Source organism: Xiphophorus hellerii, chromosome 14 (genome assembly GCF_003331165.1).
Source record: "Xiphophorus hellerii strain 12219 chromosome 14, Xiphophorus_hellerii-4.1, whole genome shotgun sequence".
In the NCBI taxonomy this organism is placed as follows: domain Eukaryota; kingdom Metazoa; phylum Chordata; class Actinopteri; order Cyprinodontiformes; family Poeciliidae; genus Xiphophorus; species Xiphophorus hellerii.
In genome coordinates this window covers 6,817,502-6,842,396 of record NC_045685.1, presented here as the reverse complement: position 1 = coordinate 6,842,396, position 24,895 = coordinate 6,817,502, and the positions used below count along the sequence as shown (strand labels likewise).

Below are 24,895 nucleotides of genomic sequence, written 5' to 3'. Positions count from 1 at the left end.
GATTTATAAGTGTGAAGCTCTGAGCAGATTTCTTATCCTGCGTAATGCATGTAGTAGAGGAACTCACTCCTGTGTCCAGAGTTTTTAAATTCAATCAGAGAGTAGGTGACATCTTGGGCGTCATCTGCGTCTGAAACATCAAGGTTTTATTTTCATTCACTAGGAAGCAAAGTCAGAAATCAGCATCATATTTAATATCAAACTGTTTGAGCAGGTAAATGTTACCATTTCCAGGGTCTGCAGAGGATCTCACTGAATCATAAAAGTTATCACTTCCTACAGTTAAAAACATAAAAATGAAGATAGTTTAATTTATTTTTAAAGTCAACCCCATAAAGTAGAAGAAGGAAACAGCAAGTTAGTTTAATCTTATTTTTTTTAAACTCAAGTAAAATCATTTTATAACATCTGAGACACTGAAGCTACTCATGTATTTATTTCTTCCTCTGATTTATATTTTAGCTAATTATTTATTCCAGCTGATTCAACTTAAAGAACATGCTCCAAAAACAGAAAAATGTTCCAGTTCAACATTTTTCAGAAATGTCTCATTAACTTAAAGAAAGCCCCCAGTATATTGATATTGTAATAATCTTAATATAATAATAATCAGTGTGAGTCCTGACCGCGGTCAGAAGACCTGAACTCTTCAGCTCCAGTCTGGTTGTAGTTTGTGTTTGAGTCCTGAGCTCTTCTCTCTGATTGGATCAACCTGAAATGAATACAGTGAATTTATCTTACTGTACAGAACCGATTGATTCTGTTTGAGATGAGAACAAGATGAAGTTGTCGCACCAACCTGAAACAGCAACGATCTGAAAAAAAGACATTCATGGTCACATTATCATAAAGTTATGTTGCAAATGTTTCACTGCAGCTTCATGACAGAAATATCAACAGTGTGTCTATATAAATAAAATAATTGAAGAAGAAGAAGAAGGTCTCACCTTTTGACTGTTTGAAGCAACATATCAGGAGAATAATCAGACTGACTCCACTCACTGATCCAATGAGCAACAGAACAGGAAATGATGTGTTTTCAGGTCTGGGAGAAGCTGTTGAAAGACAAATCCTGATGTTGAAGATATTGTTATGAAAATACAATAGATATTTGACACTTTGTACAGTGTAGAAGTTGCTAACACTAGAAAGACAGTAAGAGTTTAATGAGTTTGGTAATTTCTATGTAGCTTGTTCTGACTCTGTAAACATGAGTTTTATCCTGGTACTGCAGCTTCCTCCCAACATCAAATCAGATTAATGGAAGCTCCACTTGTCACCCTCAGATATGAGTGTGTGTGATTTACTCAGGATGAATTAGGTGGATACCGAACAGAGATGAATACATATTGAATCTCTGCTCACCTTTAACTGCCATCCAGCTCTGAGGTGAAACTTTTCCTGAATGTTTACACTTGTAGAAACCTTCATCTGACTGAGACACTGCAGAGATATTCAGCTCTCCTCTGCTGTCATTTTGGATCAGTTTGTCATTATGATAGAAAAACACATTAGAAAGTTGGTTTTCTCCTCTCAGTCTGCAGCTCAGAGTAACAGAAGCTCCTTCAGTCACAGGATGGACGGGGCTCACCAGGAGAAGATCTTCATCTGTAAACCAGTCAGAGAAAATTAAGCTTCAGTCACAAATCAGCTGCTGGAGACAATTAGAGAAAAACCTGAACAAACGATTTTCATCATTGAAGTTTTACATTTTATCTTGAGCATCTTTTATTTGAATTGTAAAATTTGCCAAATAAATATTTGGATTTCAGTTATTAGTGAATTATGTAGCAACTATGTGCATCAACATTTCTAACAGCAGCTGAAACAACAACAAAAACTTTATAATATATTTTAATAGAACAAGATTGAATGAAAAGCAATTATTTTGGATCTAAAACTAGGCCTTCTTGACTTTGATGGAAGAATGACGGTTTTTAAATAAAAAGTAATTTACATTAAATCTGCAAAACAAGAAGAAAAAATAATTGACATTTAGCCTAAAATTCCTCTGGTGAATGAAATAACTTTCATATTAACATACCATTTATGCTGATGTTGACTGCATTGCTGAACTCTCCTGATACAGACTCACACCAGTACACTGATTTATGGGACCAGTCACTGTTAATGGTACATGAGGATCCAGTCATCTTCCACCAGTTGGAGCAATCTGACAGTAATGACCATTTGTTTATTTCTCTAAACCCCTTCACTCTCCACTCAGTAGAGTTTCCTCCACAGTTCAGAGTCACAGACTCAGAGGTGAAGTGTTGCTCTCTGTCAGGACTCACTGAGAGAGAAGCTGCTGGATGAGGATCTGAAAAACATCATGGAGAAAAGAATCAACACAAGCAGATAGAAAAACATTCATTCAGATATTCTTTAGCTTAAATGTTAAAGACATGATCAAATCATTTCCATGGGCAGATATTTTTTTTTTTTGGTTTAATTTTCTTACTTGTATGTTTTCTTTAAATACTTTGCTGTGTTCATTTATTTAAGTTTGCTGTTCTGCATGTTTATTTATAGTATTTTTATGATTTGTCCACTTTGAATGTTTTGGAGTTTATATTGCTGCCCATTACACCACCCAGATGACCGCTCAATGATCATACAGGGTTTTAACATCAGCTGCAGTTGCATCAGAGAGAAACAGGAAATAAAAAGAGATGATCGACAGAGAGAAAACACCAACAGGAAGGAGAAAGGTACAGGAAATAAAATCAGCTGGAAAGTGGGGAGGATAGCAGACCAGTTTGGATCAGACATGTCACACATTGACCACTGATGGAGTCGCTTGCTACTGGTCAGATCTGTTCATGCACAATACAGCCCTATTATGGAAGTAGTTATGTCATCCATGTCACAGCATGGTACATACAATCAACAAATCAATTATTAATAAAAGAGTCAAAAGATGATTGAGAAAAATGTGAATCTTTTCCAGGAAACAAGTTTTTTTAGCCAATAAAATTATAAGGCAGATTAAGAGACATAATCTCTAACAAAATCTAAAGTTCAACATTTGAATTTTCAGGTTGGTTGGTAATTAATATTGAAGTTTATAGTTAAAACAAGGATGGATGAAGGTGATGACTGAACATAGGAGCAACAACAGAAACAGAACTGACCTGCAGACCAGATGAACTTTGGTTCACTGTATTTAGTGAAATATTCTGGGTTTCCTCTTCCAGCTCTACATGCAAATCCTGCTGTGTGTTTCTGTCCAGTAATGATGAAGGAGTTCTCTACAGTCCCACTGATGTTACCAGGTAGCAGCTCATATCTGTAGTTGTTCAGTGACAGATCAGGAACAGCTTTATACCAGTAGAACCTCCATCCTGCAGATGAAGGTTTAACCTCACAGCTCAGAGTCACTGAGGCTCCAGGACTCGGCCATGATGGAGACACAGTCAGGACTGAATCTGGTGCCTCTGTTGGACCAAGAATTTAAATTAAAATAAATCAAATGCTCTGTTATATGTAGAATATGTAAAATTCTCTTGAAAGAAATTTCAGCTCTACATGTAGAATTTTTTAGCTCTTTTCCAAACCACAGTCTAACTATTCTACTAGCAGCATTAGTTCAAAGATGGTCTTTATTTGAAGAAGAGATGCACCATTTTTTTTTTTATCATTTAACTTTTTATTAGGATTTTTCACTTTTGTTTACATACACAACGTACATGAACACTTCACATTCAACATAACATAACATAAAACTTTAGCTTTGGAGCTATTCCTGTATTTGACCTTTGACCCGTCTAGTTTGCCTGTTCTTTATTTCTGTCTTTGGTCTTGAATGCTGTCCATTTCATCCACTTTTCTTCCATTTGTGTTTGTTGAAGTCTCAAACGATGTGTCAGTTTTTCCATTATGTTGATTTCTTCTATTATTCCAGTCCATTGTTCTTGACAAGGAGGGTCTGCCTTTCCCCATTTCCTCCTAATAGCTTTCTTGCTAGCTATTAACAATGAAATTGGTCTATAATTGCCACAGTGTTCCTCATCTTTTCCTTGTTTTGGGATGACTGAGATGATAGCTTCACTCCATGATGGAGGTATTTTATTGTTATTGAGTGTCCAATTGAAAGAAGCTGTAAGTACTGGCGTCAACTCTTCTCTAAACATCTTATACCACTCTGCCGGGTATCCATCACTGCCTGGCGATTTATTATTTTTTAATGTATTTATCACCTGTTTCGCTTCCTCTGTTGTGATTGCTGCTGTCCGTGTCTCATTTTGTAGTTTGCCAATTGTTGGTAAGTCTAATGCATTTAAAGGTTCTCATTTCCTCCTCATGTGCAAATTCAGGTTGTGTATACAGTTTCTCATAATATTCTCGAAAAATGCCCTCTATTTCCTCTGGATTATCTGTTAGTCCACCTGTGTGGGGGTTTCTAATTTTATATATTACATTAAATGTTTGTTGTTTGCGTATACGTTTAGCTAACAGTTTAGTTGCCCTTGAACCTGCTTCATAGTAATTCTGCTTCAGAAATGCGTTCCTCTTTTCAATCTCTCCTAGTAATATGTCATTTATTTTGGTTTTAACTGCCTTGGTTTCTTGGTAAACCTGTGAGTCTTTTGTTTCCTGATATTCCTGTTCTAATTCCCTAAGTCTCTCCGTATTTGCCCTGTATGTCTGTAGCTTAATTCTTTTATCATGCACAGTTTCAGCTATTAACTTTCCCCTGATGGCATCCCATAGTATTGTTGGGTCTACAGTTCCGTTATTATTTTCTTCAATATATTGTTTTATTTCTGTTTTTATTTTTTCTCTCCGTTGTTCACTATTCAATATTCCCACATTCAGTCTCCATATCGTATTTCTTTTCCTGTTGCTTAGACATACCTTTACATAAATTGGATTATGGTCAGAAACATCTGCCGCCCCATCCTGCATTCCTTCACTCTGTGTTTGTCATCAACCTTGGTTAAAAAATAATCTATTCTTGAATGTACTCCTTGAGCAGCAGAGTAATGCGTAAAATCTTTTCCTAATGGATGTAGGCTTCTCCATACATCTGTCATTCCCATCTCTTCTAATGAGACATTTGTAAATTTTGTTAAATGCATTTTAGTTTTTTTGTGACTCGTGTCCATACTATGATTCAGAACTACATTTAAATCGCCTCCACAAATTAGAATTCTTTCTGTTTCTATCGCTATTAAATCAAACAGGTTCTTGAAAAAGTTTTTGTTGCTCTCCGGGGGTGCGTATATATTTACCAAGGTTATTAATTCATTTTCCATTCTACCTTTTAATATTATGTATCTTCCTTCTTTATCTTTTAATTCCTTTTTGTAATCAAATTGTATTGTGTTCGAAATTAATATTGCAACACCTCTTCTACGCCCCTCTTTATATGAACTGTGGTATAAATTCCTGTAGCCATACTTTTTTAATTTTTCATGTTCTGTTTTGGATAAATGAGTCTCTCGTAAGAATATAATCTGTGCCTTTTCCTTTTTCAGTTTTGTCATCACCCTTTCTTTTTTACTCAATGCATTCAAACCATTCACATTCAGCGACATTATCTTAATTTCAGTCATAACTATGATTTACTATTCCTTTTAAATATGCCCCCAAGCAACTCAAAACAGAACCAACATGAACTTTTGCTAACTAAACATAAACCAAAAATCCGACGGACTTTCAAACATGGGGTCTCCTTCTTCCCCGAGTCCCAGTTGGTGGGTGGAGAGGAGATCCTCACCTCTACTGAGGGCCCCTCCCTAGATCTAGTACTACTCCCATCCTGTGGGGTACCACTCCATCTAGACATGTCCAACTTAAGTATCTTACCCTCTCCCAGTCGGTTTTAATTGAATCCTCTTTTTTTGCAGAGTCAACTTCTTCTGAAAGCAAAACATTCTAAGATTTCCACTGGAAGCTTTGTAATTTTTCAATCTCTCTCTCGGTGTACCGCGTCTCGTTCCCGTTCTTTCCCCTTCACTCGCTGCCATCCCGCGGCTCCTCGCTGTCTCTCCTCCGCTGCCGCAGCGTCTCCTCCCGGCTCAGCCACCGTGTAGCCCCTTTGCTTCATGTCCTGCGTTGCTGTCCTGTCGTATGTCTTTGTTCCGTTCTCCCAATGAATCCGAATTTTAGCGAGTGGTGTCTGGAAACGTATTCCTTTCTCCTTCAATATTTTTTTAATGCCCGTATATGCTTTTCTTTTCTGGACAATCTCGGTCGGGTAGTCGTGGTCAAAGTAGATTTGTTTACCCGTTACCTGGATCTTTTTCTGCCAGGCTTTCTTCAAGATCGTTTCTTTGGTCTCAAATTGTAGAAAGTTAGCCACGACTGACCTTGGTGCTGCATTTGGGTTCGGTTTTGGGGTGAGGGCTCGGTGGGCTCGTTGAATCTGGAGATCGATCCCCTCCGGGAGTTCGAGTTCCTTCTTAAAAAGTTGTTCCAGAAATGGAGCTGTGGATCTCCCTTCTACGTCTTCTGGTAAGCCGAAGATTCGGATATTGTTTCTCCTTGATCTCCCTTCCAGATCGGTTAGTTTTTCCTGCATTCGCTGTGCTTGTTCCACCATCTTTGTTAGCACCTCGTTAGCATCCACCTTCCACTCCTCCACCTCCGCTATGCGTGTCTGTGCCTCGCTAATGTTCACTTGCTGTGCCTGTAGCTCCCGGTCATTCTCGGACAGCCTACGGTCTATTTCTTGTCGAAGATTCATTATTTCTTCCTTCATTTCTTTCTTCAGCTCATCCTTGAATGCGACCAGCTCCCGGCACAGCTCTTGTTTAAGGGCTTTAATATCATCTCTAATAGCTGCGAGCCCATTTTGCAGTGTCTCGGTGCTATCGTGTTCTTCCATTTCCTCTGCTGGGGCTTTTTCGTGCTCGCTAGCTTCGTGTTCGGAGATTTCTTCCGTTACAGGCAGCTCTTCGGTTCTGTCTTGCTTTTTATAGTTTTTCCGGTTCTTCTCTTGCTTATCCCACTCATGCTTTAGATTTATCTGTCGAGTTCCAATTTTGTTGTGGGCATTTTTACCCGACTCTGGAGAGCTAACTGACTATGCTCCTATTCCCTCCGCCATCTTGTCCGAACTCCGCGTTGAACCATTTTAACCTTCCTCTGGTGTTAGCTTTCTGCTGCCATCTGTAGTGTTAGCGGGTCATTTTGGACCCATGTATTAAATCAGCCATAAAATACCCTAAAAACAATCTTTTATCATCCAATGTTTTTCTTAACTCTTGTTTAGCTGGTTGGGCTCCCTCATCCATGAAAAGATTGGTTTTAATATTTTTTTGTGGCCCCCTGGGCCTTTGTTTTAACAGCATACCCCTCGTTTTCAATGTCTAAAAAGTGGTCAAATGAACCTTAAGAGAAGAAGGCAACAAAATAATCAGTTAAAAAATTGTCACAAGTGATGTTGTGACCCTGCAGTCCAGTAGTCAAATCGAGGACTACACTGTTTTCCTTGGTTTTTTTCAGGGATGCCACTTGCAGATTTGCCTGTGTAAATCTGTAGGTTCCACGCATGGTTTGTTTTAGCATCACAGGCTGCCCAGATTTTTATGCCATATTTGCCTGGCTTGCTGGGCATGTATTGCCGGAACGGGCATTTTCCTCGGAAAGGGAGAAAACGTTCATCCACTGTCACCTCTGGCCCTGTGTTGAACATCAGTGGAAGGAGTTGCACCCATCTCTCCCAAACATCCCTGATGGGAGCAAGCTTGTCAGATTTTGCTCTGGTGTCTCGATTGTCAAATCTGAGGACTCTTGAGATCATCTGAAAGGTCCGAAGAGACATTGTTGCCCGGAAAATATTTCTGCCCGTTGATGCATCCCAGAGACTCTCAGTTGCCTCATTGCTGGATCTGTAAACTCCAGCAAGGAGAACACCAATGTAGGCATCCAGGTACGTCTCATCAATGTCTTTCCACGTGTTGCCATGGACTTTTTTCCCCTCAAGGTTTGTCATAGCAATTATGACTTTTTTTAGTGACAATGGCAAAAAAAGATCAAGGCACATCTTGATGTCACTTACTCTTGTCACAGCAAACCTCGTGACCCCAGGGGTCATTTTGATGATGTTTGCAGCAGCTGTCCTTCCATGCACATCAGGAGGAACTGTGCTCCAACGGATGTTGCCACGTTTGGATTGGAATGATTCAGCAGGAGCAGCTTCAGCACCAGTGACCTCCTCTTCAGACTGATCAGTTGTGTCTGTTTCTTCCAATTGGTACTCCACATCATCTTCGTTCTCAGAGGCCTGCTCATCTCCATCGCTAAAATCCTGTGTGTCCTCTGCCTCATTTGCAGCAAAGATGTGATCCAAAGCTTCATTTACAGTGAGTCTTCTCCTCATTGTTGCATCCTGTGAATTGGAGATGTGTACTCTGCAAGTCACCACCTCTACACTCAAATGGCTTGACAAGCCTGGATATGTCTCCCTTTGTTTGTTCTCGCAAAAAGGCAAAGAGAAAAGCCCCTAAATGAAGCTCAAGTGGTTGGAGGAAGAGGCTGTTGGTTGATTGTGTGTTCATGATTTAATTTTTGGCATTTTTTATTGTTTTATAATTGAAAATTTTAACCGGGTCACAAATGACCCGAACAACACAAAAGTCATTTTTTTCACCAGAGCACTTTATAATTTAGTAAAAAAAAAAATTGATTTTACTTTGTTTAAATGGAAGTTCCTGACAAAGTCAAAAAGTTTCAACGCAAAAAACAAATGTATGAAGTACTTTTATGCATGCTAAAACTCAAAACGGGTCCGTAGGGACCCTAACACCATAGGAAGCTTAAATAGCTCTGTAATGTAACATACCATTTATGCTGATGTTGACTGCATTGCTGAACTCTCCTGATACAGACTCACACCAGTACACTGCTTTATGGGACCAGTGACTGTTAATGGTACATGAGGATCCAGTCATCTCCCACCAGTTGGAGCAATATGACAACTGGCGACCAGAGATTATTTCTCTAAACTCCTTCACTCTCCATTTAGCAGAGTTTCCTCCACAGTTCAGAGTCACAGACTCAGAGGTGAAGTGTTGCTCTCTGTCAGGACTCACTGAGAGAGAAGCTGCTGGATGAGGATCTGAAAAACATCATGGAGAAAAGAATCAACACAAGCAAATAGAAAAACATTCATTCAGATATTCTTTAGCTTAAATGTTAAAGACATGATCAAATCATTTCCATGGGCAGATTTTTATTTTTTGGTTTAATTTTCTTACTTGTATGTTTTCTTTAAATACTTTGCTGTGTTCATTTATTTAAGTTTGCTGATCTGCATGTTTATTTATAGTATTTTTATGATTTGTCCACTTTGAATGCTTTGGAGTTTAAATTGCTGCCCATTACACCTCCCAGATGACCGCTCAATGATCATACAGGGTTTTAACATCAGCTGCAGTTGCATCAGAGAGAAACAGGAAATAAAAAGAGATGATCGACAGAGAGAAAACACCAACAGGAAGGAGAAAGGTACAGGAACTAAAATCAGCTGGAAAGTGGGGAGGATAGCAGACCAGTTTGGATCAGACATGTCACACATTGACCACTGATGGAGTCGCTTGCTACTGGTCAGATCTGTTCATGCACAATACAGCCCTATTATGGAAGTAGTTATGTCATCCATGTCACAGCATGGTACATACAATCAACAAATCAATTATTAATAAAAGTGTCAAAAGATGATTGAGGAAAATGTGAATCTTTTACAGGATACAAGGTTTTTTTTAGCCAATAAAATTATAAGGCAGATTAAGAGACATAATCTCTAACAAAATCTAAAGTTCAGCATTTGAATTTTCAGGTTGGTTGATAATTAATATTGAAGTTTATAGTTAAAACAAGGATGGATGAAGGTGATGACTGAACATAGGAGCAACAACAGAAACAGAACTGACCTGCAGAAAAGACAAACTTTGGTTCACTGTATTTAGTGAAATATTCTGGGTTTCCTATTCGAGCTCTACATGCAAATCCTGCTGTGTGTTTCTGTCCAGTAATGATGAAGGAGTTCTTCACAGTCCCACTGATGTTACCAGGCAGCAGCTCAGGTCTGTAGTTGTTCAGTGACAGATCAGGAACAATTTTATACCAGTAGAACCTCCATCCTGCAGATGAAGGTTTAACCTCACAGCTCAGAGTCACTGAGGCTGCAGGATTCAGCCATGATGGAGACACAGTCAGCCCTGGTTTAACTGTTGGAAAGAGATTGAAAACAATAAGAAATCATGAAATGTTTTTTTTGTCAATGCACAGTTATGATAAACATGCAGATAAATATACACAGCAAAGAATTCACTGTAAAGTATTTAAATGCTTTTGAAATCTTTCAGTAAAATTGCATTTTTTAACTGAACAGATGGCAGAAAGAAAAGGAAGTTGAAACTCAGTGAGATAAAACTGATCAGAACTAAACGAGGAAATAAAAAAGATAAAAATTTTGATTTACCTTGAGTGTTTCCATAGCAGAAGAGAACTAAAACACAAATTGTTTCAATATTAGAAATATTAGAGAAAGGCAAATATATGTTCTCTCTGAAATTATGTTTATAGTTCACAATTTGAAGCTTAACAACAATCAGTATATTTATTTCTGCTCAGTTCATATTTCCAGTTAAAATGTCACGATGTGCGTTGGTGGTTAATGTTAGAGCCAAATACAGAAACGGAGGAAACGAATGAATTTGGAGATTTATTGAAAATAATATTAAGAACAACTTACAAAAATGAATGGCAGCCAAGTCAAAAACACAAACCAAGACAAAACCGTAGGATGAGAACAGCAGGTGGACCTTCATCTTCCGGTGAGCTTAAGCTCGTCTGTGGTTCACCTCTGGGTGGAACTGGTGTTTGAACTACTGTTGGCAGTGCTGCATGCACTGTAGATGATGCATCTGATTGAGCTTCCTGCTCTTTAGTTTGAGGTGATGCAACATTACTTTGTCCGGAATTTATTAGTTGGTCATCAGTCCTGTATCCAAAATCACCTGTAATGTTCGGGACTCCTTTCAGGGCTGGATACAATCCTGCAGGATTCATTTCATCATCCTTTGGCTTTTCATAATTATTTTTGAGCTCAATGAGCTGCTGCTTTAAGTTCTTCCTGTATTTTTCACCTTCCTCCTTGAATAGTTGTAAAATGTTAAATTCTAATTCTCTTTTAGCTTGTCTTTTCTTACTTTTATTTTTTGCTTTGTAGTCAGTGATTCTCGCTTCCATTTGTTCGCAAAGAGACAGGTCAAAGCTCCCATTTTCCGGCCACGGTGATGGAAGTCCTTTTGTTCGCTTCTGCCATTTCTTGGAAATTTTAGGAATTTGAGCAGCATATTCTGGGTTTTCTGAGCCAACGATCACTGTCGGTATGTTACTCATCTTGTGTGTTTAAGCAGTTGTTTCACTTTTTGAAATTCAGTTTAAGTTTTTCTGTCAGTTGCAGTTTCCTTATTATTCAACTTTTTATTTTTGAAGTTAGTTAAAAATAAATTGATTATTTTAGTTATTTGTGCTTGCTGTATTTCTTCCTTTGCTGTATTTCTTGTTTGTTTATTGTTGCTAAATATAGCTAAATATGTTATGTGTTCTTCAATAGATATAGCACTTTAGCAAGTTCCATGCAGTTATTCAACTCTATTTACAGTAAAATATACATTTAAAGAATGTTCAACATAGTTCAGTGTCACAGAAACAATGATTATTTGTATTAAGGTCTGTATTGTTTGAGTTAATTTAAAGCTTATGCTTTAAACTTCTTCTGTTTTAGAACAAATAGAAGAGAGAAGAAAAAATAAAAAAAACTCACTGCTCAGCTGCAGTCTGAGATGCCCCAAAGGTGGGGCTGATTGTTGACGTAATAGGAAGTGGGCTGTCTTACTGCTATGAACTACAACTGGGCGTACGCGTCTCAGATCACGACCCGGACCCGTGACGTGTGTTGAAACAAGAGAGGGAGGGACAGAAAGACAGAAAGGGCGGGAGGGGGGCGAGACCGAAAGGGAAGGGTAGGCGGGGAGAGAGAGAGAGAGAGAGAGCGGGGTAGAGCAGAGAGCAGAGTAGAAAGGGTGGGAGGCAATGTTCGTGTGCCTATTCCTGGCAAACCGCCAAAAACGCCTTTCTTTCTCCCAGTGCACTTTATGTTTCTGAATCAGGGCAGCAGATATGGCTATATATTCCTCTCTTTATTACACAATTTACAAACAGTATAGAACAATTGAAGACAAAATTAAAGACCAACTTTTAACTCTTAAGCAGAGAACAGCTTCAACGCTTCAACGCCACTTTGAAAGCAATCAGTCATTTAATAAGCCAAAACATGCACATTTCAAAGTTTACAGTATATACAGAGCATGCCGATGAATACTTACACAGCAGACACATACGCATTCATTCCCAATTATTCAGCATTCGTCTCAGCACATTCATTCCATCTATGTTCCTCCAAATATTGCTATTTTCTCCACTTTCTGTGAAATTTTCTCTCCCTGGGGATTCTAATATATATATAACTTATTGACTATTATATTTATAAATATATAAATTTAGTTGGCTACTGATTTAACTAGCCATTGGTCAATTTTAATGTGTGCACACAATAGAATATTCTTATGTTGGGACCACAATTATTCAGCCAAGACCACAAATTAACTCCAACTCCTCTTCCAGAGATCTCAGACAAAGAAATTAAGGAAACACATACTGCAGTTTAATTCACATAAATGTTCTTTTAAAAAAAACTCAATTTCCTAAACTTCGAGACTTCTCAGTATTTGTCTCAGACTCGATTCAGGCCCCTTATTTCTAACTGAAAGATTTCTTCTCTAATCAGCAGAAATTAAGGTTTTTTTCTGCCCAGTCAATTTACAAAGACCTTTGACCTTTAAACTTTATTCTTAGCGCTTTACATCATCTATATAGAGATCTCAATCTCTGCTTTTTCCTTTATTCATATATCTCAGGCCACACCAAGAAATCTGATATTTCGTTTGTTTGGAGATGTTCCTCGCTTTCTCTGGGAAAGGTTGGAATCACCTCCTGGCCTTTTTCTCTCTTTGTGGATTCAGCTGGTTTAATGTTAAGGTTAAAGTTCATGGCCTGTCCGTCACATTTAACAAATCGTGTTATATATTTATAGTCAGTTCAATGAAGGTGTTTGTTCAGAACTACCCAGATTGACTGATATAAAGTAACTTATAGATGGAAAAAATTCCTGTGTTACCATCGCCAACAGGGCGAAACCAACTGATAATAATAATAATAATAATAATACATTTTATTTGTAACGCACCTTACATTTCAAAGAAATCTCAAAGTGATAAGTGCTTATTTGCCGAGCTGAGAGTTCAAATTTAGATGATAACTATGAGTCATCAGAGGTTTTAGCAGCTCGATCTTTGCGCAAAGATAACAACTCGTCTGTGACACGCAGCAAAGAACTTCATCTCATTTTTAGCACTTCAGATCGCAGCAGACAAGCAACCGTTCTGTATTTATCAAGCAATAGCAAACAGGTTGCAGCTGTGAGTGGAGGGAGCAGGAGGCAGACTGAGGAGAGGGAGAGAGAAAGTGGCACAGGGGGCGAGAGAGAGCACACAACTGAACAGGAAATGAATCTAACACCAAAGAATAACTAAAGAAACATAATTAATCTAAAGTGACAAACGATAACTAAAAACAAGAAACAAACAATTAGACAAACTGACCTAAAGGAAAACAGGAAGAAAATCTGACAAAAAATTATAACAAAATAATGACACTAGAGTCAAATCAAACTCAAAACAACTCAACAACCCAGGATCCAGACATGAACTCAAGGAATAATCTGCACTTATACTATAAGAATAATGCTCTTACATTATAGTTTTCTTATTTCAAACATTTTTCTTCAGCAGCACGATAAATAGAAACTGAGGTACTTACTCAATAAATGCAGCACAAAGAGTAAAGTGTCGCCCATCTTCATATCCAGTTTTGCTGATGTGTTGCTTTGTTTCAGAGAAACATTTCTATTTCGTAACAGTAGAAAGTTCTGCTAGGTCTGAAAACGCAGCAACTGAGACACTGAGCATCAAACTGAACAAGAGGCAGTCTGATCACTACTTAAAGTTCTTCCGTTTCCTTTTCACACCTTTAAAAATACTGCTGTGAGTTTTCACAGCCATTGTTTCATTGCTTCACATCAAACAGCAACAAATGAAAAGTCGGAAATGATTCGCTGAATCATTTGAAGCAATGAATCGGTGGAAAAAGTTTTTGTTTTCAGACAAAAAAGTTTGATCATCGTTTTCTTTATGAAATAATCTTTTATTTGAAACTCTGATCATGTCAGTTACAGTCGATGCCATGAGGAAAGTTACACGAAGAGAAGTTTTTATGAGTTTAAAGTTGTGATCAATAAGAGAAACTAAACTCTGTCATACTATTTGTCTTCAGGACTGGTGGAAATGGACACTGCAGAGATGTCAGCACACCAGTAGTAGTGATATTCTAAGCTTCTGCAGGAACGTTCATCAACAGAACATTGACTATTAATGCTTTCACACCTCCTCCGATAGCTGCTCACAAAAATACATTCTTGTTTCCAGGAAGTAGAAATGCACAAAGTTATTGGTGTTAACATGAAGTATCATAACACTTTTCTTAACGTTTGTCTATGAAAGCATCTCTCACAGCGGTTACAGTCAAAATTAACACAAGCTCATTCTTGCACGTACTAAAACAGTTGAACAGTAAAAATGCAACAAAATCTGATGGTTAAAAATATTTATTTTATCTTATTTAGTTCCTTTATTTATCCGGGTAAAAACCCCATTGAGATCCAGATCTCATTTTCAACAGGAACCTGGGCAGAAATCTGCAACACACAACAAGCTGGTTACAGAAAAGTAAAAGAAATGCAAACATATGCACAAGTTTTAAAACAAAATACAAAACAGTTAAAAGTAATGACACAAACTGGAGCTGATTCCTTGCTGTAGGAGCCGTCACACTAAATGTTTGATTCCCTTTTTATGCTCAAACACAGGAGCAAGAAAAATGTTGGAGTGTAAAGTGTAGGCAGAACTAGATCGTTGTAGGAGAGAATTTAAGTAGTAAATAGTTTGCACAAAAGAAGATTATACACAGAATATACATACTGTGTGTTACACTTTGACCACAGTTTACAATTAGCCCTTATTTACTATTGCTGTATTACATGGACTATCGGCCATATTACTACTGTCCTCTGGATGGCGCTATCACTCCATTACAGTCAGGCTCTAAAAAGGCTTCGGTAGTTCAGGCACCAGCTGTGGACGATTCGTTTGATTGTATATCAGATCAAATAAAAAATGCCAGTAAAGCTACAGAAAACTCTGATTCCCTATATTGACAACAAATGCAAAACATAATAAACATGACTAAGAAAAATCAAAAAGCAAATATAAAAAACATATATATATATACAGTTTATCCTCTTTTTTTGCATGACAGAGAGATGTTACAGGAAAACGTCTGATGGTGAGTAAATTTAGATTTTCCTGTTATGGTTCTGATGAACTTCATTCCATGGACCTGAAAGACAAGAGAGAGTCAAAGGTAGTGATGGTAAATATTAAAGGTTCATTCTGCTACATTATTAGCAAGTAAGTAAAGCAATTCAATACACTGATAAAAATAATACAAATATTTAAAAGGGTTCATTCAGAACCTGCTATAAACTGATTTAGCTCTGAATAAATTTCACTGCATTTAATCAAGTCTTTGTTTGCCAATGTTTGTTATCGACTGGCATCGTAGTCATGGAGCAGGACTTCAACTTAGGAAAACAATATTAACTTTGACATTGTGCTGGATTTTCACTCTTTAAAAAATGAGGAAAATATCAGAACAGAAACAATTGAGAGAATTTAATAAATTGTTACAGCTGAGATTTTTTTCTACCTACTTTTCTCTTTCATTCTGAAGTTGCATCAACTTTGTCAGAGATCTTCTCTGATTCATCAAGTTGCCCTGTCCACATGATTAGAGGAAACACAAATGTTGTTGTTACCAGATTGTTGCTCTGAATCAAGAAACAAACCAAACAGAAACACCTTCATTCTGAACTAAACACAATGAAACTGATTATATTGTTGATGAGTTCTGGTATATTTACAAAGCCTCCAACATTATTTGACAGTCAGACTTTACACTGTACCATTTCCAGAGTTTTCAAGGTCTCTGAATGTTTCATAGACACAAAGGTCACCTAAAGGTCGATGAAAGTCCAACACAGATTAATTAATCACTTTATGTCTGTGACACAGAAGGAAACTTAATAAATGAACAGATTTAAAGCTGCAGCAGAAGAAATAAGTTTTCTATTAAAGTTGAACTGGATGGATGGAAATATTTTCTGATTAAAATCTGTTTTAAAGATTAGTTGATATTCAGGACAAAGTGAAAGACTGACCATGTAGGAGAGAGGAGTAAACTTGATGCAGATGTTCATCCTGACCGACTGGCTGCTCTGAACCACAACCTTGTCCACAAAAAGAAGATTTATGGTGAAAGTGTGTATTTAAAAATGCATAAGTGTTTATGATGCTGATGTGCTCTAGTTGAAATATGACCGAGTCAGAAGACGATGCCTCACATTTTGGCTTTTGGACGTAACAAATCAGCAGCAGGAGAATCAGAACGATGATTCCAATCACTGATCCGACGAGCAACAGAACAGGGAAAGAAGAGCTTCCAGGTCTGGAGGCAGCTGTGTTTAGAGATCAATGAGGAATATTATTTGTGACAATGATAGTAGACACAAAACAAAAACACTAAAACAACCATTCAATAAGATGAGTGTATTAAGGTCTTCACCTTTAACTGCCATCCAGCTCTGAGGTGAAACTTTTCCTGAATGTTCACACTTGTAGAAACCTTCATCTGACTGAGACACTGCAGAGATATTCAGCTCTCCTCTGCTGTCACTTTGGATCAGTTTGTCTTTATGATAGAAAATCACATTAGAAAGTTGGTTTTCTCCTCTCAGTCTGCAGCTCAGAGTAACAGAAGCTCCTTCAGTCACAGGATGGACGGGGCTCACCAGGAGAAGACCTTCATCTGTAAACCAGTCAGAGAAAATTAAGCTTCAGTCACAAATCAGCTGCTGGAGACAATTAGAGAAAAACCTGAACAAACGATTTTCATCATTGAAGTTTTACATTTTATCTTGAGCATCTTTTATTTGAATTGTAAAATTTGCCAAATAAATATTTGGATTTCAGTTATTAGTGAATTATGTAGCAACTATGTGCATCAACATTTCTAACAGCAGCTGAAACAACAATGAAGACTTTATAATATATATAATAAGAACAAGATTAAATGAAAAGCAATTATTTTGGATCTAAAACTAGGCCTTCTTGACTTTGATGAAAGAATGACGGTTTTTAAATAAAAAGTAATTTACATTAAATCTGCAAAACAAGAGGAAAAAATAACTGATCTATTGCATTCAGCCTAAAAATTCCTCTGGTGAACAAAATAACTTTCATATTAACATACCATTTATGCTGATGTTGACTGCATTGCTGAACTCTCCTGATCCAGACTCACACCAGTACACTGCTGTATGGAACCAGCGACTGTTAATGGTACATGAAGATCCAGTCATTTTCCCCCAGTTGGAGCAATGTGATACAAATAACACTTTGGTTATTTCTGTGAACCCCATCACTCTCCACTCAGTAGAGTTTCCTCCATAGTTCAGAGTCACAGACTCAGAGGTGAAGTGTTGCTCTCTGTCAGGACTCACTGAGAGAGAAGCTGCTGGATGAGGATCTGAAAAACATCATGGAGAAAAGAATCAACACAAGCAGATAGAAAAACATTCATTCAGAAATCCTTTAGCTTAAATGTTAAAGACATGATCAAATCATTTCCATGGGCAGATATATATATTTTTTGGTTTAACTTTCTAACTTGTATGTTTTCTTTAAATACTTTGCTGTGTTCATTTATTTAAGTTTGCTGTTCTGCATGTTTATTTATAGTATTTTTATGATTTGTCCACTTTGAATGTTTTGGAGTTTATATTGCTGCCCATTACACCACCCAGATGACCGCTCAATGATCATACAGGTTTTTAACATCAGCTGCAGTTGCATCAGAGAGAAACAGGAAATAAAAAGAGATGATCGACAGAGAGAAAACACCAACAGGAAGGAGAAAGGTACAGGAACTAAAATCAGCTGGAAAGTGGGGAGGATAGCAGACCAGTTTGGATCAGACATGTCACACATTGACCACTGATGGAGTCGCTTGCTACTGGTCAGATCTGTTCATGCACAATACAGCCCTATTATGGAAGTAGTTATGTCATCCATGTCACAGCATGGTACATACAATCAACAAATCAATTATTAATAAAAGTGTCAAAAGATGATTGAGGAAAATGTGAATCTTTTACAGGAAACAAAGTTTTTTAGCCAATAAAATTATAAGGCAGATTAAGAGACATAATCTCTAACAAAATCTAAAGTTCAGCATTTGAATTTTCAGGTTGGTTGGTAATTAATATTGAAGTTTATAGTTAAAACAAGGATGGATGAAGGTGATGACTGAACATAGGAGCAACAACAGAAACAGAACTGACCTGCAGACCAGATGAACTTTGGTTCACTGTATTTAGTGAAATATTCTGGGTTTCCTCTTCCAGCTCTACATGCAAATCCTGCTGTGTGTTTCTGTCCAGTAATGATGAAGGAGTTCTCTACAGTCCCATTGAAGCTACCAGGCAGCAGCTCATATCTGTAGTTTTTCTGTGACAGATCAGGAACAACTTTATACCAGTAGAACCTCCATCCTGCAGATGAAGGTTTAACCTCACAGCTCAGAGTCACTGAGGCTCCAGGACTCGGCCATGATGGAGACACAGTCAGGACAGAATCTGGTGCAACTGTTGGACCCAGAATTTAAATTAAAATAAATCAAATGCTCTGTAATAAGTTTATTATGTCAAAATCTCTGCAAGAAATTATAACTCCATATTTTTTGCAGTTTTCCACACCACAGTCTAACTATTCTGCTAGAAACATTCACTGATGTTTCTTATTTGAAGAAGAGAAACATTGAAGAGTTGAACCAATTCTGTTAGCTTCATTTTAAATAGCTCTGAAACAGAACATACCATTTATGCTGATGTTGACTGCATTGCTGAACTCTCCTGATACAGACTCACACCAGTACACTGCTTTATGGGACCGGTGACTGTTAATGGTACATGGGGAACCAGTCATTTCCCACAAGTTGGAGCAATCTGACATCTGGTGTTCAGAGGTTATTTCATCATCTTCATCCCAAAAACCTATCAACCCATAAGAGTTTTCTCTAAACTGCTTCACTCTCCACTCAGTAGAGTTTCCTCCACAGTTCAGAGTCACAGACTCAGAGGTGAAGTGTTGCTCTCTGTCAGGACTCACTGAGAGAGAAGCTGCTGGATGAGGATCTGAAAAACATCATGGAGAAAAGAATCAACACAGACAGATTGCTAAAATAATTTTAAAAGGGGCAAATTACTGCTCTCTAGTTTTAATCTGGAAACATAATTTTTTTTACACACACACAAACACACACACACATATATATATATATATATATATATATATATAAATATATATATATATATATTCGTGGCCAGATACAAACATGTGTCCTGTATATCGTAGCGAATAGTTGACCTACATTGGACCTGAATCCAGCATCCTACAACAACTCAACATTAACATGCAACACCAACATGAATTGTTGAAGATTAAATATGACAAAGTATTATTATCGATATTTATGTCGGCGTTACTGGCCCTGCATTTACTTGGTATCGGATTGATATCAAAATTCCTGGTATCGCCCACATCTACCCTCCTGCAGGGCGATGGGGGGCCGGAATCTTTTGCATGTGACGTCACGCTGCAGCAGTTCCATACGGTACGCAAGTGTCAGGGACCGCAAAAGACCACAGAGAAGCTGATTGGGGAAGGGTGGTGAGATTGAGGGATATGTGAGGCTGAACCCCAACTGGAGACTGAGATTACAAGGAGCTTTGTGAGAATAAGCAGTGACTTGTGAGAGCAAGCAATTAGGCAACCCTGAGCTTGGCCGTGTGGATCATGGCTGATAATAACCATTTGCAGTTTGCACATAAAACTAGGATGGATAAAGATGATGACTTTACTACACTTGTGGTGAAAAAACAACTTTGGCTTATTCACTGGAAGCTGCTTAAGAGATGTTTTCTGAAAAGTTGTTATTGTCTTCTTCAACTCGAGGACCGTTGTCCAAGGTCACAAAGCTGCTGTGTTGAAGATGTGAAAAGACCGTCTTGTTTGTTAAGCTGGTGGGAAATCCCATGCTTACGTAAATGGTGCATATTAAAGAGTGATGCAGTTATTTCTTTCTTTACTCATGGATTTAACAAGAGTCTCAACGGTCATTCTATTCTCTGACCCTTGAATAAAATAATGTCAGAGTCCATTCTGTTATTCTTGATTCATTGTTAATTGGAACAATGTCTCATATCAAAATAAGATTAATTAATTTATCTCCTTATCACACTTTAGCACTGAGAAGAAATCAACATAACTGACCTGTGGTCCAGACAAATGTTGGTTTACTGGAATCAGTCAAATATTCTGGGTTTCCTCTTCCAGCTCTACATGCAAATCCTGCTGTGTGTTTCTGTCCAGTAATGATGAAGGAGTTCTCTACAGTCCCATTGAAGCTACCAGGCAGCAGCTCATATCTGTAGTTGTTCTGTGACAGATCAGGAACAACTTTATACCAGTAGAACCTCCATCCTGCAGATGAAGGTTTAACCTCACAGCTCAGAGTCACTGAGGCTCCAGGACTCGGCCATGATGGAGACACAGTCAGGACAGAATCTGGTGCCTCTGTTGGACCAAGAATTTAAATTAAAATAAATCAAATGCTCTGTAATAAGTTTATTATGTCAAAATCTCTGCAAGAAATTATAACTCCATATTTTTTGCAGTTTTCCACACCACAGTCTAACTATTCTGCTAGAAACATTCACTGATGTTTCTTATTTGAAGGAGAGAAACATTGAAGAGTTGAACCAATTCTGTTAGCTTCATTTTAAATAGCTCTGAAACAGAACATACCATTTATGCTGATGTTGACTGCATTGCTGAACTCTCCTGAAACAGACTCACACCAGTACACTGCTTTATGGGACCATTGAATGTCAATGGTACATGAGGAACCAGTCATTTTCCACGAGTTGGAGCAATCTGACATCTGGTGTTCAGAGGTCATTTCATCATCTTCATCCCAAAAACTTAACCCATAAGAGTAATCTTCAAACCCCATCTCTCTCCACTTATCATAGTTTTTTATAAACTCCTTCACTCTCCACTCAGTAGAGTTTCCTCCACAGTTCAGAGTCACAGACTCAGAGGTGAAGTGTTGCTCTCTGTCAGGACTCACTGAGAGAGAAGCTGCTGGATGAGGATCTGAAAAACAACATGGAGAAAAGAATCAACACAGACAGACAAATCTCTGGCTAAAGCCTAACACTTTCTTCATTCGTTGTTTAAGACTTGCTATAATCATGTTAAATAGAACCATTTTTTTGTCTTTGCGTTTTTATCACTGAATTACAATTTTTGGTTTGGTTGTTTAGTAGTCAGCTGATTGCCAGAAAACTACTAAGTTTGTTCTAAAGGTTCTGAATACAACCCCTCACATTCTACCATGACCCGTGTAAAGATAACAAATAATAAGACAATCCCAGAGGAGGATCTCCAGGAGAGAAATCAGGTGCAACCTGCAGGTGAAGGATGATTATGGTTTAATGAGTCCGTTAATCGCTTGCAGACAATGACTTGTGTAATTTCTTAGGAGCTTTAGCAAATTCCTCAAGTTAGCTTTGCTTACATTAAACACAGGAACATAATAGTTAAAATATAAAAATATTTAGTGCTATTTCAGGGATTGATGTTTCACAGATGGCTCTGTTAAACTATGTTGCACTTTTATTTTCAGACCAGAAACATAATTAGAATAAGACTTCTAAATAAAACTGCTTATGTTTGTAATTTCATTTTGTTGTAGGCTTCTTGGAATGCCAACTTTTTAAAAATCTTGTTGCTGTCCAATTGCAGTCAACAGTGTAAAGGATTTAAAAGAAGACAAAAAAGTTTGTTGACAAAGCTGGACAACATGGAGGAAGAGAAGACGAGAACTGAAGAAGAAAGAATTTGACAAAAGGTGATGTCACCAAATTAGCATGAGAATGTGTTCAGTACTGGTCTATTATGTCAAACATAACATGTCATCCAGCTGTGGGATCGTGAGCAATTTATGGTGTTTTATGGTGAATGGTCAGAATTTGAGGCTTGGCTTTGTCTGCATGTTTTGACGCAGCAAAACAATTTTGATAACTTTTAATCTTCAATGCCTTGAGACTCTGCTAAGTGATTTTGATGTCTGTATGTCAAAAGCTGTTTTGAGGAGTTTGCTCAGATGAATGTTTAAAAAAGACAAAATGGTTGCTTTGATCCTAAAATGGCCGACATCCTGTTGGATTTGGACCATGGGCTCAAGAGGCTTTTTTTAAAGATCCCATGAAGTCCCATGTGTGGGCTGAATTTCATGATTGTCTGTATTGATTTATTTTAAACATTCCTAGGGGGCGCTGTGGAGGAATTCAGCCACATGTAACAGAGAGACATCAGGACGACGTTGGAGATGAAAAGCTAAGATGGAGACTGAGACAAGCAGAGGTGCTGTTGTCATCTGTAGCTAAACAATGAAGAAGAGCTGGCAGGACGGGCTGCATCCAGGATGAGAGAAAAAGCTTTTATACCCAAAAGGTCATATTTATCTGTTTTAATATTAATAATGAATTATTTCAATTTGGACAGTCTTTCCTTCTACATTGTCTTTTAAATATAGAAGAAGATACAAAATCTAGGATACAGAATACAAATAATCCAACTGGTGACACGAGGAGAAAGACAAAGTAAGATGAAGAGGATATCAGGACAAACTGGCAACTAGTGACTGGAACAGACGGGCTTAAATACTCAGAGGTAGAGAGAGAAAACAATAGATCAGGGCTGATGAACAGATTGATAACAGTGGTGGGTAGTTGGAGAGAGTTAAGGTAGATTGAGGGGGAGAGAGACTGGCACAGGGAAGATTACACACACAGAGAGAAAGAGAAAACAGAGGAACAGGAAATAACTAAGACACTAAAGAATCACTAGATCTAGAGTAACAAAATAAACATAACTAGAAATTACAAGGGACTGACATAAAGGAAGACAAGAACGAAACAGATCTAACCAAAATAAGTAACATCAGAAGATAAAACTAGAGCGATCAAAAAGGGTTAAACAAAAGTGAGCTAGAACACGACTGAACAAACTAAAAGAGGAAAAGAAAAACACAGAAATAAACAAAACCCAACCCAAGAACTTGGAGTCCTGAGAGAAACATAAAATCACCAAAATCTACCGTGTTACAGCAGATATCATCAAATCATATACAATTTTGATTATGCATGGAGTTAATTTAAATTTTTGTTTTAAACAAATTTGAAATACCTCTGAGGAGAACATTGTGAGCATTTGATCTTTGAGAGCCTTTAAAGATTGGCAGTAATCATGGATGGATAAAGTAGATGAACACATGAGCATCGATGGGACAAAACCAGAACTGACCTGCAGACCAGATGAACTTTGGTCCACTGTAATCAGTGAAGATCTCTGGACTTCCTCTTCCAGCTCTACATGCAAATCCTGCTGTGTGTTTCTGTCCAGTAATGATGGAGGAGTTCTCTACAGTCCCACTGATGTTACCAGGCAGCAGCTCATATCTGTAGTTGTTCTGTGACAGATCAGGAACAACTTTATACCAGTAGAACCTCCATCCTGCAGATGAAGGTTTAACCTCACAGCTCAGAGTCACTGAAGCTCCAGGACTCAGCCATGATGGAGACACAGTCAGGACTGACTTTGTTGCCACTGGATAGGGATTAATAACAAAACAAGGGGAAAACAAAATGATACAGGAAATGTTTTAAGTCAATGGGCTTGTTGACATGAACATGGAGAAAATTGTAAAGTATTGACAATAATCCACTCAAATAACTTTGATACTAAAATTGCAGTAAAATTGTTTTCTTTTATTGAACAAATGATATTAAAGGAGCCTGAAAACTGCTGACATGCAGCTGATCAGAACCAAATGGTTAAATAAACATTCAAAACCAAGAAGTTTCCATTTACCTTGAGAGTTTCCACAGCAGAGAAAACTGAGAACTGCACAAAATAAAGATCGATACTTTATTAGATCTATTAGAAAATGGAAAATAGCTGTGTTTTCTTTCTGTATTTGTTTTAAGCCAGTATGAAGCTGAACAGTGTAAAAACGGATGTTTGCTCAGTTTATTTTTTTAAGTGAACACAACAAATGAATCCATCTCACCCCCATTTTCTCATTTCACGCATTTTCCTCGATCTGCTCGATTAAAAGTCATGTACTCACTCAGGAAATCCAGCACACAGAGCAAAACGTGGTCCATCTTCACGTCCTACACTGGTGACGCGTCGCTCTGGTTTGGCAAGAGACAAACTGAAGTCCGAGCATCTGAAGAGGATCTGAGCATAAAACTCAATGCTCGCTATTTACAGCTGTCATGTTTCCGTTTCACACTCTGACCAACTGCTGTGTTTTTTTCACTACAGCATACGTTGACACTTGTTCCTCCAGCGCTTCATGTCCAACAGTCACAAATAAAATGTAATCATTGTTACACATTGGTGGAAAAAACACATAATTCAACAAAACACTTAAAATATATTTAGTGACTCATTTGTTCAAGGTGTCAGGAAAACCCGAGATCATCCCACTTTCACATGCCGGAGATTTTAGT

At 37.8% G+C, this 24,895-nt stretch overlaps 2 protein-coding genes across 3 annotated transcripts; both read right to left on the bottom strand.

Moving 5' to 3' along the window:
• Nucleotides 1-32: 32 nt before the first annotated feature.
• On the bottom strand, nt 33-10,781 carry LOC116733178 (Fc receptor-like protein 5). Its single transcript, XM_032583963.1, has 8 exons — nt 10,706-10,781; nt 10,020-10,178; nt 8,792-9,067; nt 3,135-3,437; nt 2,045-2,320; nt 1,366-1,608; nt 948-1,055; nt 33-130 (listed from the first exon to the last, which is right to left on the bottom strand). The coding sequence occupies exons 1-8, from the start codon at nt 10,779-10,781 to the stop codon at nt 33-35; spliced, it is 1,539 nt and encodes a 512-aa protein (XP_032439854.1).
• A 3,941-nt stretch (nt 10,782-14,722) lies between these two features.
• Nucleotides 14,723-24,775, bottom strand: LOC116732323 (uncharacterized). 2 transcript variants are annotated; one of them, XM_032582411.1, is made up of 14 exons: nt 24,508-24,775; nt 24,249-24,281; nt 23,682-23,984; nt 21,117-21,467; nt 20,583-20,885; nt 19,127-19,444; nt 18,593-18,895; nt 17,503-17,778; nt 16,816-17,058; nt 16,595-16,708; nt 16,412-16,480; nt 16,157-16,207; nt 15,905-15,969; nt 14,723-15,531 (listed from the first exon to the last, which is right to left on the bottom strand). In XM_032582411.1, the coding sequence occupies exons 1-13, from the start codon at nt 24,542-24,544 to the stop codon at nt 15,914-15,916; spliced, it is 2,457 nt and encodes an 818-aa protein (XP_032438302.1). In that variant the 5' UTR covers nt 24,545-24,775; the 3' UTR covers nt 14,723-15,531; nt 15,905-15,913. The 2 variants fall into 2 exon arrangements, with proteins under 2 accessions (XP_032438302.1, XP_032438303.1); XM_032582412.1 differs by lacking the exon at nt 16,157-16,207 and having other exon boundaries at nt 14,725-15,531; nt 24,508-24,772.
• Between the last annotated feature and the right edge of the window lie 120 nt (nt 24,776-24,895).

Bases quoted from the DNA above. Each gene is read 5' to 3' on its own strand.
- LOC116733178 (XM_032583963.1), bottom strand. From the start codon at position 10,781: ATGAAGGTCCACCTGCTGTTCTCATCCTACGGTTTTGTCTTGGTTTGT. The intron at 2,321-3,134 runs GTCAGTTCTGTT...GATGTTTTTCAG, and splicing joins AAAGTTCATCTGGTCTGCAG to ATCCTCATCCAGCAGCTTCT. The intron at 1,609-2,044 runs GTATGTTAATAT...ACTGGTTTACAG, and splicing joins AGTCAACATCAGCATAAATG to ATGAAGATCTTCTCCTGGTG.
- LOC116732323 (XM_032582411.1), bottom strand. From the start codon at position 24,544: ATGGACCACGTTTTGCTCTGTGTGCTGGATTTCCTGA. The intron at 18,896-19,126 runs GTATGTTCTGTT...TGGGTCCAACAG, and splicing joins AGTCAACATCAGCATAAATG to TTGCACCAGATTCTGTCCTG. The intron at 17,779-18,592 runs GTCAGTTCTGTT...GATGTTTTTCAG, and splicing joins AAAGTTCATCTGGTCTGCAG to ATCCTCATCCAGCAGCTTCT.